General features: G+C 42.3%; 2 protein-coding genes across 4 annotated transcripts in view; both read left to right on the top strand.

The window, feature by feature from the left end:
* The first annotated feature begins 4372 nt into the window (after nt 1–4372).
* C2CD4C (C2 calcium dependent domain containing 4C) overlaps nt 4373–19528 on the top strand; it is a 55738-nt gene continuing 40582 nt past the window's right edge. Inside the window, exon 1 of one of the 3 annotated variants that reach the window (XM_082274078.1) lies at nt 4373–4474. The gene's annotated coding sequence lies outside the window, so the exon portion shown is untranslated. Of the gene's footprint in view, nt 4491–5128; nt 5209–19528 lie in introns of those variants that run through there. The other 2 variants (XM_082274079.1, XM_082274077.1) reach the window with 2 other exon arrangements.
* LOC309546943 (piggyBac transposable element-derived protein 4-like) lies at nt 16097–16683 on the top strand (the record flags this gene model as incomplete). The annotated part of the gene is made up of 2 exons (XM_082246685.1): nt 16097–16368; nt 16486–16683. Exons 1-2 carry the CDS (start codon nt 16138–16140, stop codon nt 16681–16683), a joined length of 429 nt encoding a protein of 142 aa, XP_082102811.1. The 5' UTR covers nt 16097–16137.

Genomic DNA, 19528 nt, shown 5'->3' with positions numbered 1-19528 from the left:
AGCGGGGACTCCAATCCACGGGGCCAGCGGCTCCGATTGCCGCCTGACACCCGCGATCACTCCCCCGCTGAGAGAGAAGGATGGTCAGCTAATGTTAACACAGCTGACCGTTCTTCTCTATGGAATGATCACAGAGCGCCCGGGATCCTTCTATATAAGATCACAAGTCTCTGTGATTATTTTGAAAGCCCATACCCCCATAGTTAGTAAACACGCCCCTAGGCTCACATTTAACCCCTTGATCACCCACTGTGTTAACACCTTCCCTGCCAGTGTCATTATTACAGTAACAGTGCACATTTTTAGCACTGATTACTGTAGTAATGTCACTGGTCCCCCCAAAAGTGTAAAAAATGTCAGTTAGGGGTCCGATCTGTCCGCCGCAATGTTGCAGTACCGCAAAAAAAATCGCAGATCGCCGCCTTTACTAGTAAAAAAAAAAAACAATAAAAATGACATAAATCTTTCCCGTAGTTAGTAAACGCAATAACTTTTGCGCAAACCAATCAAAATACGCTTAATGCGATTTTTACCAAAAATATGTAGCAGAAAACAAATTGGCCTAAAATGTTAAAAATTTTGATTTTTACATTTTCATATAGCAGAAAGTGAAAAATATTGTTTTGTTTTCAAAATTGTCACTATTTTTTTGTTTAGAGCGCAAAAAATAAAATTGCAGAGGTGATCAAATACCACCAAAAGAAAGCTCTATTTGTGGGGGAAAAAAACCCATCAATTTTATTTGGGTACAGCATCGCACGACCGCGCAATTGTCCGTTAAAGTCACGCAATGCCGAATCGCAAAATAGGGCCTGGTCATTGAGCAGCCAAATCCTCCGGGGCTTAAGTGGTTAACTGTCCCCCTTTTCATGCAAAAAGGTGACCCACCACATTATAAAGGCCGCGACAAAAAAGGGGGTGTGGCTGGGTAAGCTCCGCAGCGTGTCCTTCCCGCGACGACTGGCACACATTCTTGTCAGAGAGCCTCTTTTATTGGTACCCTAGGGGCTTCCAGAAATTTCTACCTGTTTCCAAAGCTCCCCACCTATCAGGTAACAGACTCCCCTCAAACCACGCCCTTACCTGTGGGGAAAACTTGAAACCTTTAAGCTGTGGTGATCCCATGAGGGAAAAGGGGAGCCTTGAAACTTCTATCCCCTTTTTCTCACATTCTTGAAGTCATTAGAAATGCAATGAATAATTTGTAATATTTTTGATACTTTAACCACTTGCCGACCAGTCACGTTGACTGTACTGCGGCAAAGTGGCTCGTTCCCGTCCAGCGACGTAGACCTACGTCGCTGGAATCCTCCCCTTGTGGGCGGCGCACGCGCGCCACCGGAGGCTCGCTCCCACTGTATTCAGTCACAGCGGGAGTCGGGCCAGGGGAGGAGCAGCGGTGATTACCGCCACTCTTACCCGATCGTTGGGGAATTGAGTGTGGAGATCCGCCTGCTTGTGTAAACAAAGCGGGTGGATCTCCTAAGTGACAGGCAGGGTCATATTGCAGGGGTCAGCATAGCTGAACCTGCGATCTGTGCCTGTGTCACACAGTCACCTCCCCCCACACACGTTAGTAAGCACCAGGCATACATTAACCCCTCCCTCTCCAATAAAATTAACCCCTTCCCTGCCAGTGTCATTTTTGCAGTAACAGTGCATATGTATAGCACTGATTACTGCAATAATGTCACTGGTACCCCCAAAAGTGTCAAAAATGTAAGTCAAGGGTGTGATCTGTCCGCCGCAATATCGCAGTCCCGCAAAAAAATCGCAGATCGCCGCCATTACTCGTTAAAAAAAAAACACCAAAAATGACAGAAATCTTTCCCTTAGTTAGTAAACGCAATAACTTACGCTTATTGCGATTTTTTTTACCAAACATAGGTAGCAGAAAACAAATTGGCCAAAAATTTTTAAAAAAATTTAGATTTTTACATTTTTTTGGGGGGAATTTCATATAAAAAAATGTGAAAAATATTGTTATTTTTTCAAAATTTACGCTCTTTTTTTGTTTATAGTAAAAATCGCAAATACCACCAAAAGAAAGCTCTGTTTGTGGGAAAAAAGGACGTAAATTTAGTTTGGGTACGGCGTCGCACGACCGCGCAATTGTCAGTTAAAGTCGCACAGTGCCGAATCCCAAAATAGGCCCTGGTCAGGAAGGGGGTAAAATCTTCCGGCCCTTAAGTGGTTAACTGTCCCCCTTTTCACGCGAAAAGGTGACCCACCACATTATAAAGGCCGCGACAAAAAGGGGGGGGGTTGGGTAAGCTCCGCAGCGTGTCCTTCCCGGGTCAACTGGCACACATTCCTGTCAGAGAGCCTCTATTATTGGTACCCTAGGGGCTTCCAGAAATTTCTACCTGTTTCCAAAGCTCCCCACCTATCAGGTAACAGACTCCCCTCAAACCACGCCCTTACCTGTGGGGAAAACTTGAAACCTTTAAGCTGTGGTGATCCCATGAGGGAAAAGGGGAGCATTGAAACTTATATCCCCTTTTTCTCACATTCTTGAAGTCATTAGAAATGCAATGAATAATTTGTAATATTTTTGATACTTTAATAAAAAAATTTAAAAGGGAAAAAAAAAAAAGTGCGTTTTATATACTATATAGATCAGACCAAAATAAGGGACAAAAGGAGGATAGAAGGACAGAGGGGCTTTGTCCCAAATCAGGGACAGTCCCTAGAAATCAGAGACTATGTCCTTGGGTTCCAGGGAGTATAACAAGCATGCTTTACTGCATATACAGACTATTTTTACTGTTGTGGGTTTAGTAACAATTTAACAAACCAAAATAGAGTCAATAAGAGAAGTTCATTTGTTAAAGTTTGAAAACACTTTAACCACTTTACCGCTGCTCACTAGAGCTCTACTGCGGCAAAGTGGTTCGATAACGTCTGGCGACGTAGACCTATGTCGCCAGACATTCCCCTCGCGCCGCCAGAGGCTCGCTCCCGCCGCCAGAGGCTCGCTCCCGCTGTATTCAGTCACAGCGGGAGTCGGGCCAGGGGAGGAGCAGCGGCGTTCACCGCTGCTCTTCCCCGATCGTCTGGGAATCGAGTCTGGAGATCCGCCCGCTTGTGTAAACAAAGCGGGCGGATCTCCTAAGTGACAGGCAGGGACAGATTACAGGGTTCAGCATAGCTGAAAATGCGATCTGTCCCTGTGTCACTCAGTCACCTCCCCCCACACATGTCAGTGAGCACCAGGCATACATTAACCCCTCCCTCTCCAATAAAATGAACCCCTTCCCTGTCAGTGTCATTTTTACAGTAACAGTGCATATTTATAGCACTGATTACTGTAGTAATGTCACTGGTACCCACAAAAGTGTCAAAAATGTCAGTCAAGGGTCCGATCTGTCCGCCGCAATGTCACAGTCCCGCAAAAAAAATCGCAGATTGCCGCCATTACTTGTTAAAAAAAAAATACCAAAAACTACAGAAATCTTTCCCTTAGTTAGTAAACGCAATAACTTTTGCGTAAACCAATCAAAATATGCTTATTGCGATTTTTTTTACCAAAAATATGTAGCAGAAAACAAATTGGCCTAAAATGATAAAAAATTTGGATTTTTAAATTTTTTTTGGGGGGGGGGGAATTTCATATAAAAAAATTTGAAAAATATTGTTATTTTTTCAAAATTGTCGCTATTTTTTTGTTTATAGCGCAAAAAGTAAAAATCGCACAGGTGATCAAATACCACCAAAAAAAAGCTCTATTTGTGGGGAAAAAAGGATGTAAAGTTCGTTTGGGTACGGCGTCGCACGACCGCATAATTGTCAGTTAAATTCGCACAGTGCTGAATCGCAAAAAGTGGCCTGGACATAAGACAGCAAAATCCTCCGGTGGTAAAGTGGTTAATAAAAAATGTTAAAAGGGGGAAAAAAAAAGTGCGTTTTTTATAATATATAGATCAGACCAAAATAAGGGAGAAAAGGAGGAAAGAAGGACAGAGGGGCTTTGTCCCAAATCAGGGACAGTCCCTAGAAATCAGAGACAGTTGAGAGCTATGTCATTAGGTTCCATTATAACAAGCGTACTTTACTGCTTATACAGACTATTTTTACTGTTGTGGGTTTAGTAACACTTTAACAAACCAAAATAGAGTCAACAAGAGAAGTTAATTTGTTAATGTTTGAAAACACTTTAAAAGAAAGTGATTTGTGACGTCATAAGCATGTGCCAGGTGGCACCGAGTCATCCTGAAAAAGAATATATTTTCCTGTGGGGAAAACAAAAAATGAAAAGATCCTTGTAATTTTGAAATTGAGCACTAGATGGCGCAAAGCCCATATACTTGCTGGCTCCTGGCTTACTGCACGTGTCAGACTGAATTGCAAAGCTGGAACCCCCCAGGGGAATGGTTAGTGCAGCAGTAGCAGCAGAAAGCATCATGCCCGGGTGTTCAGACGGAGGAGAGAAGCAGGAAGGACTGTACTGAGGAGTGGAAGTTGGCTCCTACAGGTGAGGACAGCACAAGGTAGGAGGGGGCAGGGAAAATGGATTTATGGTGTTGGCTGTCCTACACATGGCAGGGCAGGTTAACCCATAGGTGAGATGACTACTGCCAAATATTAGAGACAGGGAGAGAACCCTATGTAAGTTCTCAGGGCATGTAATTGGACCTTTTAGAGCTACTGTATTCCATGGTATTTTTCTTTTTAGCAATAGAGGGAGTGCCTTAGTGGCACTAAATAGATTAAGAGATAATTATAGATGTATAGAGAGGACGTATGTTTGCGCAGATTTGTCGATTATGCATGCTTGCGTTGGCAGAAGGACGTTTGACGAGTCGGAAAGGCTCAGGGGACTTGTTGCTTGCTAGGACTGATATGAACTAGGTGAGCGTGCATCTAGTGCCTCCCAGAGTTGGGAGGTGTGTATTAGGAGCAGCACATGTGGTTGGCTGGCCTGTGGATATATATTACAGTACAGTCCCGGCTACTTCATAGGCAGACGGTGGGAGCCAGAGAAGACCACCTACGTCGGCCACAGCAGAAGAAGCTTCTATTTGTCATCTGAACCACAGAAAGGACTCCTGGCGATACTCTCCTCCTAGGACCAATACTACGCTGCTGCCGATACTAAGACTATTCTGGGGGGGACCATCTCAGTTTCATCCCTGAAAAACCAGCAGGACCTTCAGCTCTTCTGATCACAGTCCGCAACCACCCACCTGTCCAGGCTTGAAGCTACAGGTAGGTAAAGACTGCTGTATTTACAGGACAAAGGATTGTGAAGAGTGGAGGCATTGCCTCAAAGTGCCTTTTTCTCACCCTAGATCCATCACAATATTTGAGGGCATTTAAGAGAAAATCCCAAAAGTGCTTCATTTTGATACATCCGATGAATACTCATAAATTTTCTAATGTAGAATCGTGTCTTTCAGTGGTGCTTATAGTGTTTATAAAGTCACTAGAAATGAGATCAGACACTATTTAACAATTGATGTGTGTTTCGGGATTGCAGATGTTAAGAGTTAGGATGATTGGTGATATAACCAAGCATTTGCAGCCAGAAAGAGAACGGCAGCAGATTTCCAGTCACCTCCTATAATGCTCATCCATTTGTCTATTGTTAGAGCACACAGTAACTGATTCTCTTCCTGGAGCAATTGGAGAGGTCAGTAACACTATTGTGTGCCTTATGTTACAGTATTATTCTCAGGCATTGAAACTGCCACCTGTATAATCACATCATTGACCCCGTGCTGTAGAAAGCCCAATTCTGCCTTTTCATTGATTAAACTTTTCTCTTGTGCTGTATTGAGCAGAATGGACAAGCCGTCATTAGTGTTTCTCAATTACAGTGTTGCTGTCAGGGGATAGTGAGGTCCATAGACCTGCAAGCTGCAGGAGGGGAGATGGAATGGACAGCTGACAGAGCTGGAGAATAGGAGGCAACCAAAAATAAGGGATAAAGTCAGCATCATGTTCTTTCAGTAATATAAGTGTATTACATTTATGTTTTCTATAAAGAATATTCTCTTCGATTCGGTTTCCATAACAGGTTTTTTTTATTTTATATATGACATAAGTATAATAAAGAAGCTTTTCACACAATTTATGATCTACTAGGACCTCCTCTGTTCTCCTGGGCTAGGACCTCCTCTGTTCTCCTGGGCTAGGACCCCCTCTGTTCTCCTGGGCTAGGACCTCTTCTGTTCTCCTGGGCTAGGACCCCCTCTGTTCTCCTGGGCTAGGACCTCCTCTGTTCTCCTGGGCTAGGACCCCCTCTGTTCTCCTGGGCTAGGACCTCCTCTGTTCTCCTGGGCTTTCATCAAGAATGGAACAGATTTTTTTTTAAATATTATTTGCCTTAAGCTGGCCATAGGCATTAAATGGCCATCAGATATATGGATTCAGTCTGCCCACAAAAGGATCTTTCTTTTGGAAAATATGCTTAGATCAACCAGGCATTTCTGTTAATGTTACTGTGGGTTGAAGGGGTAGACACCTTCAGTGCCGGCTTATTGCAGAGCAAGCAAAAAAGCAATTGGTTGAAAATGCACGACATGACGGTTTGTTACTTGCCCTAAGATTGGTCAGCTGGGGATGTCTGGGTGCCCATGAACATAGATACCACCAACTAGCTTGTGCTCTTCTCTTTTTTTTGTAGACTCCCTCAGCTGTACATTTTAACCTGCTGGTAAGTAATGTATTCCAGATCTGCAAGGGGATAACTTCCAAGTCAGGGACTGATTGGATTTTATAAGATTTGATCCCACGGAAAAGATTTTAGATAAATTGTGTATAATCATTTTTTTTTTTCTGTTTTAATTAAGTAAACCCACACTTTCATTCATCTTGTTTGTAATACTAGGACTGTATATAGAACAGTTGCATTGGCTTTCTGAATTTGAATATGATAATATACCTTTTTTATATCGGACATATTGGATGATACTGAATTATATACACATGGTATCAATACTTAAAAAAAACTAGGATTATTCAGTAAGCCGGTGTAAAAGCAGATCTGACATTTGGCTTTTGTGCCAAGTTATGGAAACGGCATTAGTTATTTTAGTAGAGCATGCCTAGGTACACACAATTCAATTCTTGCTGGACATGGCAACAAAAGCTTAAAAGTTATAAAAACTAGAGGAGATAAATTGCCATATAATTGGTATCATACAAATGATAGGAGAAAATTCTGCAATCTTTAGCAGACACAAATAAATACATACACTATCTATCTATCTATCTATCTATCTATCTATCTATCTATCTATCTATCTATCTATCTATCTATCTATCTATCTATCTATCTATCTATCTATCTATCTATCTATCTATCTATCTATCTATCTATCTATCTATCTATCTATCTATGTCTCTAGCTAGCTATCTATCTATCTATCTATCTATAGATGTATTCTGTATATATAGTACTACACTTAAAATTCTAAACAAAAAAATGAAGCTCATTGTGCGACAAGCCCTGTGGAGTACAAATAAATATGTATGTATGTATTTCTATGACTCCGATAGAAATGCTCCCTTTATTTTGTATGTGTGTGTGTGTAAATATGAGTGTTTAGTTAAAGGAGTATGCAGTCTTACATGCAGAGCTGTTTGCGTGTATGTATTGTAAAAATTCTATTTACATTGCACACAGCTTACAGAATGCTCACACATCACTGTTGACACAGACTTGCAGGTAGCTGCAATGTATGGGCTGATATTTGTAGACAAAATCACATAGTTCTGTACAGTGAGAATTTTTGTAGTTGAGTTAATATGTTGCAAATAGACCGTTAGAATATGACACGGGTACACATTTAATGTATACATTTGATGCATTGCTCTTACATAAATTCCATTAAAATTAAAAAAAAAAACATAAATAAAAAAAAAACGCAAGATGGGCACAGGTAGAAATCTTTATAAAACAAAGAACACTATATGACAGTGGAAAGCTTTTCTTAAGCTAATTACACTTAAAGAATGATCAGACAAAAATTGATTTTAAATGCGTTGACATAAATAATGCCAGGAACCTACTGTCCTAAATGAAATATCTCGTCTCTGACTGTCATCATTAGGACTTCACTTGTTGCATAAAGCAAGGCTTGAATGAACATGCATCTAAACATTACATCTTTAAGAAAATCTACACACTGGGACATTCTTTTTTTATTTTTTATTTTGTGATTATCAATGGTTTTTTAGTAATTTACAGGAGACAGTTGACTTTTTTACATTTGGGTACTGTCTAATTAAATGACGAGGACAGCCGATTTGGTTCCCTGGTTATCACATATTTCTTTTTGACATTCTAAACAGATGACACTAGTTTAATATATCCTTTTCCTGCTGCACTGTTTTAACAGCGATATGATGAAAACTCAACATTTGTAGATCTAATTTTCCTTGCATTTAGAACAGGTAAATACATTTTATAAAGCTTTTCGATACTTGGTTTACTGTAGCCTTCATATAGCATGATACATATTTACAAATGTGTAAGGGTTGAGACCTACAGCAATCTACTGTACACATGCTGCATTTTGGGAGGAGATTTTAAAAGCAGAAGACTGCAAGCTCTGTACCTTTTTTTTTATACAAGTCTATATGCGGCATTTTGCTGACTGTTCGACAAGACCCTCAGGTCATTACAGAAACCATAGATACACAAGATTATTGCAACTGTGAAATGAGTAATTCATATACGACAAGATAAGCTCTTGGCAGCTTAGTAAGCATATTGAACCAATGTTTGGTTTGTTGGCTTGCATGGTATTATAGGGGGACAGCAGTCTTTTATGTGCTATACCAAAGGTAATAAAATGCATATGATACACACAAAACTGGGCAATATGAAAAGAAAGAAGGGTTGGGTACATCAGCAGATCAAGTAATATGTAGTTGTCGTGATTTTACAGCCTCTGTAGTTGGACTGCTTTGTCCATAGGCAGCTATGCTTATAAACGAGGGATTATCTTATCTCCAACAGGGAAGTAACATGATTACATTCATGTAGGAAAAAAGATATATTCCTTCAGTGATATTCAGGAACTCTTCTGGTTTGGCAGCTCAGCCAGTCAAATAAGGCCAATGAGGCTGTTTTCCGTGAGGCCACACACTTGTTCTGCGTAGATTCGTTTTCTAGTATTGTTACTATTATATTTAATTGGGTATAAGGGTCATTGCGCCGTCTCTGTAACATTCATGGCAACTAAAGGACTATGGCTAAAACAAAACCATTATTCACATCTGCCTAGGACAGCAACAGCAGTTAATATGGCCATGGCTATGCTATCACCTGCTGGCTTATGGTTATTAGCACAGAAATATACGGCTTTGCTTTGTAACGTAGCCTTTGATGCTGATGTCTATTATCTAACTACTGGTAAATGTTGATTGTTCTTGTATGTGATTTATGAAAAAATACCAAATTGGAGCTAATCTTCTTTTTCTGTATTTGGTTAAAGGTACTGTATCCCTTTCAGATTTATAGATGACATAAAATACAGTAGGGTATTTGTGCAGTGCTTGCTAGTTGGCTTGATGGCCACATACCTTCCATTTTTTATCAATGAGTTGGACCTTTTCTAATAAGGAGGTATAGTAATGCATTTACATACAGTTAGACTAAGGCCACATGAGAGGTATTCTTTCCTGCAATCCGCTCCCAAGTAATGCTACTTGACTGATAGGTTCAGTCTTAGCTGTTCACATTTCACACCAAAATGATGCAGCAGTCATTACCCCAGTGAGGAACTATGTGATTTACAGTTAATAAAAGCTTGCACGTTGCTTGGACCTTAAACATAGCAGCTAATCAACCTTTTATTAGTTCTATTACATTACAGGGGAACTGCAGCCAAAACGGTTTCCCTTTTTCTTTTTGCAATGGGGAAATATTAGATACTCAGTTTAATTTTTATTGTTGTCAGTGTGCTGTCATGCTGGCATCCAGGGAATTGCTCTGAGCTGTACTTTCTATTTTTTCTCTCTGGAGTTCATTTTCTGTATATTCCTTTAGAAAAATCCACCAGGGGCCTGTGATCGCAAGTTCAGTAGACAGTAATGTCATGTGGTCACCACAATAGGATACATCATACAGCAATATAAACTTAACAAAATATCAAAATCATCTAACTCTTACTCATGTAGTCATAACTGTTGAAAAAAAGGGATTGGCTTTGATTCTACTTTCAATTATATAATGTTTTCTGCAAATGCGCCAAAATATTTTTCTAAGCCCACCAACCTTGAAAACAATCTTTTTTTTCTTGGAGGTACCATGGAAGACATTATTTACATTGATAATCAGTGGAAATGCTCAGTAACATTAGCAGTCATTGAAAACTTGGTGTTCGATAGATATGCTTCCAATACACGATCACTCAGTGTAGATGCCTCCTGCACATTGGCAAACGGTGTACATTGATGGTCAGTGTAAATGCCCCTGATGCATAGGCAGTCGGTGTAAACTGACAGTTACAGTAAATGCCACCTGTACATTGGCAGTTGATGTTAATGTCCCCTGTACATTAGCAGTAAGTGTAAACACCCCAGGTACATGGGCAGTTAGTGTAAAAAAAACTCCTGTGCCCTGGTGCTTAATGCAAATTCCCCCTATACACTGGTGGTCAGTGCATATATCTCTCTCTATGCACTGGTGATCAGTGCACATATCTCTTTCTATGCACTGGTGAGCAGTGCATACATCTCTCCATGCACTGGTGGTCAGTGCAAATGTCTCCTTGTACACTGGATATCAGTGCAAATGCCTCCTCTATGCCCGGAGGTCAGTGCAAATGCCCCCCCCCCCCATCTGTGCACTGATGGTCAGTGAAAATGTCCCCTGTACATTGGTGGTCAGTACAAATGCTCCCTGTACTCCTGTGGTCAGTGAACAAGAAGGCGCCTTTACTTTGGTAGTCAGTGGATGTATCAAAGGTCGGAACAACAAAGTTTAAAATGAAGATATACTGGACATCCACATAAAATATCTAGTGAATATTTAAAATGAACAGACACACCAAGATCAGTTTTGATAAAAAGCATAAAAGAAAAACTTTAATGGACATCAAAATACATAAAGCTTCTCACACATAAAAGTTACCATAAAGATTACACAAAATACCACAACTTAAACATACACTTCTATATCCCAAAATATTAATTAATACTTAGCTCTGGTAGTTGAATGTCAACAGCTTACACTGGATAGCTGGAGGAAAAGGACAATAAGAAATCCTGGCTGCATGCTTGGTCTTTCCACAGCTCCAAAAAAACAGCCTATTCCTCATGCTAGGGGCTCTTTTTATAGTCCTGTATACCAGAGACCACCCACAGGATGTACTCATTTCTCTTGACCACTCACAGGTCATTTTGTGAGGTCATCAACACATGGTTGCACTTCCCCCCCACAACCACATGGTGAATTGGATATGCAGCATCCATCTTTAAATACACAACATCAAAAGCTCACTAAACCACCTGTGGGTGAGAGATATTATTACACATGTATGGGAACATTTGTCACGAATCAGTTAAAAATATCCACAACTGATACAGTGGAGGACAAGGCCTCCCTTACACTAGTGGTCAGTAGAGAACAAAATCCCCTTAATTAGGTAGTTAGCATAGAGGGTCAATTTCACTCTGGTTGTCAGCAAACAAGCAGGCCCCCCTCATTCTGGTGGTCAGCAGAGAAGGCCACCTTCAGACTGGTGGTCAACAGAGGAGACCCCTTAACACTGGAGTTGGGCAGAAAAGAAGGCCCCCTTGCACTACTTTTCGGAGCAGGGCACTCTACACTGGTGGTCTGTGGAGAAGGAAGGCCCTTTTTAATTGGGGTTTAGCAGAGAAGAAGAGCCCCTTAACACCAGTATTCATTGAGGGGAAAAAGGGCCCCCTTACAATGGAGGGCAGTGGAGAAGAAGGGCCCAATTACACTGAAAGAGGGGGAGAAGAAGGGCCCCTTTACGTTGGTGGTCAACAGACAATACTCCATCACATTCGTTTTAAAAACCAAAGAGCCCCCTTATACTGGAGGCCTTTGGAGAAGAAGTGTTGCTTACATTTGTTGTCAGCAAAAAAGAAGTATCCCTTAACACCGTTGTTCTGTGGAGAAGGGTCCCTTTAAACTGGTAGTCAGTGGAAAAGAAGGTGCACTTACACTGATAGACAGCTGAAAAGGGCTCCTTTAAACTGGTGATCAGCACAAAATGATCCCCTTACACTGGTTATCAGTAGAGAAGAATGCCCTTACAGTGGAAGTCAGCTGAGAAAAAAAACCTACTTAAGCCAGCCGTACCTGTTACAACCTGAAAAAACTATTTCATTAGTGTTGCCAAAACTATGTAAGGACTTTTTTTTTGTATCTAATCCTGCATGCCCCTGCACTATATAGCTGATAGATCTAAAGAAGATTGTACAGTCAAATTGTCTTGCATTGTCACCGGTGTTTTAGCAGTGGCATATGTACCTTTTTGGTGAAGCAGATCAAATGCACACCACAGATCTTCAATTGCATCCAAATCTTTATTGAGGAATGATCACATCACAGAAGACATAGTGCAACGTTTTGGAGCAGCGCAGGACCCCTTTGTCAGTCAGGCATGTGATGGTCACATCACATGCCTGACGATGGGGTCCTGTATGACTTGGAAATGTTGCACTATGTCTTCTGTGATGTGATCATTATTCAGTAAAGATTCAGACATAATTGATGATCCATGGTGTGCTGGCGAGTATGTGCATTTGATCTGTGATGTTTCCAGTTCTAGCTGGTTGTTGCTGCAGCACCTGTTACTCCTAAAGCCTTATCCAGGAAAGTGTGCAATGGGAATATTGAAACTACTTTTTGGTGAAGCAGGCACCTGAAGCTTTTTTATGGTAGAGTCACAGGGAAAAGGTGATACTGATGCTAAGTGTGGTTCTAGCTCTGCTAAGTAATGTCAAGGTAGGAACTTTGCAGGCACTGTTGGGTCAATCAGTGTGCTCTCAAAGTAATTCTTGAGTCCAGATGGAGTACTTTCATTCAAGGGGAATGGCGAGGCAGGCAAGGAAAACTGTACAGGACTTTTCCACCCAACCCCTCACCACGATAGCAGCTCTGTGGGCTGTTATGGTGGTGGACCCACCCCCCGGTTAAATATTATCTTAGTAAATAATGGTTGTCCATTTAGGAAATACAAAGCTGTTTTGGCTTGGAATGATCAAAAGAGAACATAAAGCTATTGTTCTTCTATTTATTTGATTGATGGGTGTATTTTAAATGTGGTTTAGAAGGGGAGCCAATCTTTGGTCTTGAATCTTAATCCACTACTTATTTAGTCTTCCTTGTGTCTTGCTGAAGGCTCTTCCCCTTTACTGGGCAACAAGAAACGTGCCTGAATGTATAAATGAAGGTACCTGTATGTTACACAGATGTCCCATACACCAACATATGGAATGTATTCTCCATCTTATAATGACACACATTAACCACCTAAGCCCCGGAAGATTTTACCCCCTTCCTGACCAGGGCCTATTTTGCGATTCGGCACTGCATGATTTTAACGGACAATTGCGCGGTCGTGCGACGCTGTGCCCAAATGAAATTGACATCCTTTTTTTTCCACAAACAGAGCTTTCTTTTGGTGGTATTTGATCACCTGTGCGATTTTTTGATCATGCGCTATAAACAAAAAAAGAGCGACAATTTTGCAAAAATAACAATATTTTTCAAATTTTTTTATATGAAATTCTCCAAAAAAAAAAAAGTAAAAATTTAACATTTTTTAACATTTCAGGCCAATTTGTTTTCTGCTACATATGTTTGGTAAAAAAAATCGCAAAAAGCGTATTTTGATTGGTTTGCGCAAAAGTTATTGCGTTTACTAACTAAGGGAAAGATTTTTTTAATTTTTGTTGTTTTTTTTTTTTTTAACGAGTAATGACGGCGATCTGCGATTTTATTTTTGCAGTACTGCGACATTGCGGCGGACAGATCGGACCCTTGACTGACATTTTTGACACTTTTGGGTGTACCAGTGACATTACTACAGTAATCAGTGCTATACATATGCACTGTTACTGTAAAAATGACACTGGGAGGGAAGGGGTTAACTTTATTGGAGAGGGAGGGGTTAAGTGTGTCCCTAGGGGCGTGTTTCTTACTGTGATTGGATGTGGCTTTGTGTGTAACAGCACAGATCAATGGTCCTACATAGCAGGACCGAGTGATCAGTGCTTTTACACAGGGGAGAGTGACAGGGGGCTTTGCTTACATTAGCCGCCTGCCTTTCTCCCTCTCCACCCGACGTTCGCGAGTGACCGGCGGACATCGGGGCCGTCGGTCACATGCACCGGCTTCTTCGGGTACGAGCGGGGGCGGGAGCGCGCCTCCAGCGGTGCGCGCTCCCCCCCCTATTCAGTACGTCACTTTGCCTGGGAGGGGCTGACCGCCGCCGTATATAGTCGGCCGGCGGTCGGCAAGTGGTTAATGAAGTAACTGATGTACTGCCTGATTTTAGATATGTGCAGACTACTTTGCATCTGTAATGATCAGTGATGCTGAGCCCTATAACTTTAACCTTCTCTCGCCCGTGCTATAGCCGAAAGACGGCTACAGCGCGGGCTCTAATTTCCGGGAGGCCGTCTTTATACGGCCTCCCACTAACAGGCTACCCGCACGTGCGCCTCGGGCAAAGTCTGTGTCGGCCGTGTCCCTTGGACACAGCCAATCACAGATCGTGGTGAATGGCCAATCACAGCGGCCATTCGCCACTCGATCGGAGCATCCAATGAGAGATGATCTCAAATGTGAGATCATCTCTCATTGCCAGCTCTCCTTCCTCACACAGAGACTGCAGTTTGAGGAAGGAGAGATCTGTGTGCGATCTGAGTATACAGTGTGCGATCTGAGTGCCAATCACAGTGCCCACAGTGTCCACAGTGTCAATCACAGTGCCCACAGTGCCCATCAGTGCCTATCAGTGTGCCCACAGTGCCCATCAATGTGCCCACAGTGCCAGTGTGCCCATCACGGAGCCAATCAGTGTGCCCATCACTGTCACAGTGCCCATCAGTGTGCCAATCAGTGTCACAGTGCCCATCAGTGTCACCGTGCCCATCAGTGTCACCGTGCTTATCAGTGCCATCAGGGCCTACTGTTCAATCAGTGTCATCGGTGCTATCAGTGTCATCAGTGCCATTAGTGTCACTGTGCCAGTGCCCACAGTGCCATTGTCAGTGTCATAAGTGCCATCAGCATCACTGCTACAGTGTCATCAGTGCCTACAGTGTCACCATTCCTCGCTGTGCCATCAGTGTCACCGTGCCTCATTGTCAGTGCCCATAGTGTCAACGTGCCATTAGTGTCACACAGTGCTGCATATCAGTGCCACCTATCAGTGGAACCTCATTAGCATCCATCAGTGTAGGATCAACATCACCAACGATGGCAAAGAGATTTTTTTCAGCTGAGGAGGCCTACAATATCCTGAGTGTGGCCGACGAGATCAACAGGGAGCTCTCTGCTTCAGATTCTTCTTCGGATTCAGAGTCTGACTCCGAAGTAAATTACGAGCCGGTCCTAAGCAGTGGGACGCAGACAGACTCCGACGAAGAGGAATATTGCGTGCCTACCAAACAAAGGCGTTCTGGTGAGGAGGAGGCAGTAGCATCCACCAGCACCGCAGTGCCATCCACCAGCACCACCATGCCATCCACCAGCACCACTGTGCCATCCACCAGCACCACAATGCCTTGGCAAGAAAGGCCAAGTACAAGTGGGGTGTCACCTCACCCCCAAAGGGTTAGGACCAATGCAAGCCTTCCCTATGCCCTTCAAAACCCTTTGTGGCTTCCTCCTAACTCAGGAGAAGCCATCATCCCCCCTTTCACTGCCCAGCCAGGAGTCCAGGTTAACACTGAGAACTTTGCCCCGATAGATTTCTTCAATTTAATTTTTATAGAGGACCTGCTGACGTCAATTGTGGCCCAGTGCAACCTGTACGCACAGCAATTTATTCAGAGTAATCCCACATCTTATTATTCCCGTCCCTATGAGTGGAGAGACCTAACGGTGGAGGAGTTTAAGATTTTTTTAGGCCTCACCTTCAATATGGAACTCAATAAAAAAATGAATTGCGTGCATATTGGTCAACCAAACCCATCTACCATATGCCAATCTACTCCGCAGTAATGCCCAGGACCAGATATTTGATGATAATGAGGTTCCTCCATTATAATGACAATACCCAGTGCCCTCCCCGAAATTCCCCAACATTTGACAAGCTTTATAAAATTCGGCCACTTCTAAATTATTTTTCAGAAATATTCCCTCAATTATTTACCCCAGACCAACATATATGTGTGGATGAGTCCCTTGTTAAATTTACCGGCAGGCTGGGCATCAAACAATTTATCCACAGCAAACGGGCCCGCTATGGGTTGAAGCGATATAAATTATGTGACCGAGCCACAGGGTACACATATGCCTTCATGGTGTACGAAGGGAAGGACACCCAGCTGCATCCCCCTGAATGTCTGGACTACTTTGGATCAAGCGGGAAAGTTGTTTGGAACCTCATTTACCCTCTCCTGGAAAAAGGCTACCACCTTTACGTAGATAACTTCTACACAAGTTTGCCCCTGTTCCGCAACCTTCACAGGAAGAAGACTCTGGCATGTGGCATGGTCAGAAAAAACAGAAAAGGCTTTCCTTAAAAGCTCATAAACACCAAGCTAAGAAGAGGGGAGATGGCTAGTCTGCGAAATGAGGAAATCCTGGCTGTGAAGTGGAGGGACAGAAGAGACGTGTACATGCTGTCTTCAATCCACAATGACAACTATGTGGAAGCCCGAAGAAGGAATGGCCCAATCCGAAAGCCAACGTGTGTTCATGAGTACAACTTGTTCATTGGGGGAGTGGACTTCAATGACCAAATGATGGAACCCTATCTACCCACAAGACGAACATACCATTGGTACAAAAAAGTCTCAATTTATCTTTTTCATTTGGCCACATACAATTCCTACATAATTTACCGCAAGTCCACCGAAAGCCCCCAACCCTTCCTTTATTACCTGGAGGAAATCTTCACTGCCCTTATATTCCCAAACGGCCCACCAGAAAACATTTGATCCAATGTTATAAGTAGACTTTCTGAATGCCATTTTCTCAGTAAAATCCCTCCCACACAAACAAACAAAAAAACGACAAAAAAATGTAGGGTGTGTACCAGTGCAGGAGTTAGAAGGGACACCCGTTTATTATTGTCCCCAGTGTCCCTCCAAACCAGGCCTCTGTATAGAAGACTGTTTCCGCCGTTACCATACTTGTCTAAATTATTAGTGAAGTATGGTAAACGTAGTCCTCAATCCCTGCCATTTACCTTCACCCCTTATGCCACTGTATGCTCCTGAACTGACCCTGGCCTGTTATTCAACTACACCTTTGCCTGCTGATTTTGTACATATGTCTGCCTGCTCCGGGAACTGACCCTGGTCTGTTATTTGACCACGCCTTTGCCTGCTGATTTTGTACATACCTCTGCCTGCTCTGGAACTGACCCTGGCCTGTTATTCGACCATGCTTCTGCCTGCTGATTCTGTTCATACCTCTGCCTGATCTGGAACTGACCCTGGACTGTTTGACCACGATTTTTGCCTGCCTCTTGGAGTAGTGAGATTCATACCACAGGGGTCTCACATATGTGAGGGGACCAGAATTGTTTTTCTGGATGAAGAAAACACATTTTTTTGTTTTTCTTCTTCCCAGATTAGGGTCTGGATCCCAGAGGCTTCAAAGAGATTTGGGTGGGAGAAGCCTCTACCCCTGTCCCCATTCTATCCCGACAGAGGCCCTACTTCTGCCTGCAGGACTTACTGCCATCATGCCTCTGCCTGCCGCATGAACTGACCAAACCTCTGCCTGCTACTTGAACTGTGGACCATGTTCTTGCCTACTACCAGGACCAATATTTTGGCACTGCTCACAATATCTCGGCCTGCACTGACACTGGACTGGTATCCTTACCTGTTGCCTGGACAATTGCATTCGCTGTTGCTGACCAAGTCCCTGCCTGCTGCCTGGACTACCAGTGCTCAACTCCTGTGGAAAACTGCGCTTCTAAAACTACAGGTAAGCTTTTGTTTACCCTTTGCTCAGCAGAATGTATTTTGGGGTGTAATTCATGGTATGTGCATGCTATGTGTCCCTAGAACACCTAATGGTGTTCTTTGCATGTTGGGCCTCTGTATGTGACCAGACTGCGTAAAAGTCTCACACATGTGGTATCGCCATACTCAGGAGGAGTAACAGAATGTATTTTGGTGTGTCATTTTTGCTATGTACATGCTATGTGTTGGAAATATCTTATAAATGGACAACTTTGTGTAAAAAAATGCATTATGCCTCATAGATTATACGTTGGGGTGTTTGCTTTCCAAAATGGGGTAATTTAGTTTACTTTTCCATTGTGCTCGTGCTCCAGGGCCTTCAAAATTGTAATAGGTGGTTGAGAAATAAAAAGTGTATTTTATGCTCCTAGAACGCCTGAAGGTGCTACTTCAATGTTGGACCTCTGTATGTGGCTTGGCTGTAAAAAAGTCTCATACATGTGGTATTGCCATACTCAGGAGGAGAAGCAGAATGTATTTTGGGGTGTCATTTTTGCTATGTATATGCTATGTGTTGGAAATTTCTTATAAATGGACAACTTTGTGTAAAAAAAATGCGTTTTTTTCCCCACATTTTCCAAAAACCTCTGGAAAAAAATGACATGTTCAAAAGACTCATTATGCCTCATAGATTATACGTTGGGGTGTTTGCTTTCCAAAATGGCGTCATTTAGTGGGATTTTCCATTGTGCTGGTGCTCCAGGGCCTTTAAAAGTGTAATAGGTGGTTGAGAAATAAAAAGTGTATTTTATGCTCCTAGAACGCCTGGAGGTGCTACTTCAATGTTGGACCTCTGTATGTGGCCTGGCTGTAAAAAAGTCTCACACATGTGGTATCGCAATACTCAGGAGGCGTAGCAGAATGTATTTTGGGTGGTAATTTTAGCTATGTACATGCTATGTGTTGGAAATATCCTATAAATGGACAACTTTGTGTAAAAAAAAAATGCATTTTCATTTTTTTTCCACATTTTCCAAAAATTTCTGGAAAAAAATGACATGTTCAAAAGACTCATTATGCCTCATAGATTATACGTTGGGGTGTTTGCTTTACAAAATGGGGTCATTTAGTGGGCGTTTCTATTGTCCTGGTGCTCCAGGGCCTTCAAAAGTGTAACAGGTGGTCAACAAGTTAGATGTGTAGTTTATGCTCCTAGAACACCTCATGGTGCACCTTGCATGTTGGGCCCCTCTATATGAGTAGACTGTGAAAAAGTCCCACACATGTGGTATCGCCATACTCAGGAGGAGTAGAAGAACGTGTTTTGGGGTGTAGTTGCAAGTATGCATATGCCATGTGAGAGAAATAACCTGTTGGAAATGACAATTTTGTAAAAAAAAAAAAAAAAAATTAATTTTGCAAAGAATTGTGGGAATAAATGAAAACTTCA

This window comes from Pelophylax lessonae, assembly GCF_965119305.1.
Source record: "Pelophylax lessonae genome assembly, chromosome: 1".
In the NCBI taxonomy this organism is placed as follows: domain Eukaryota; kingdom Metazoa; phylum Chordata; class Amphibia; order Anura; family Ranidae; genus Pelophylax; species Pelophylax lessonae.
This window is presented reverse-complemented; position numbering and strand designations above follow the sequence as displayed.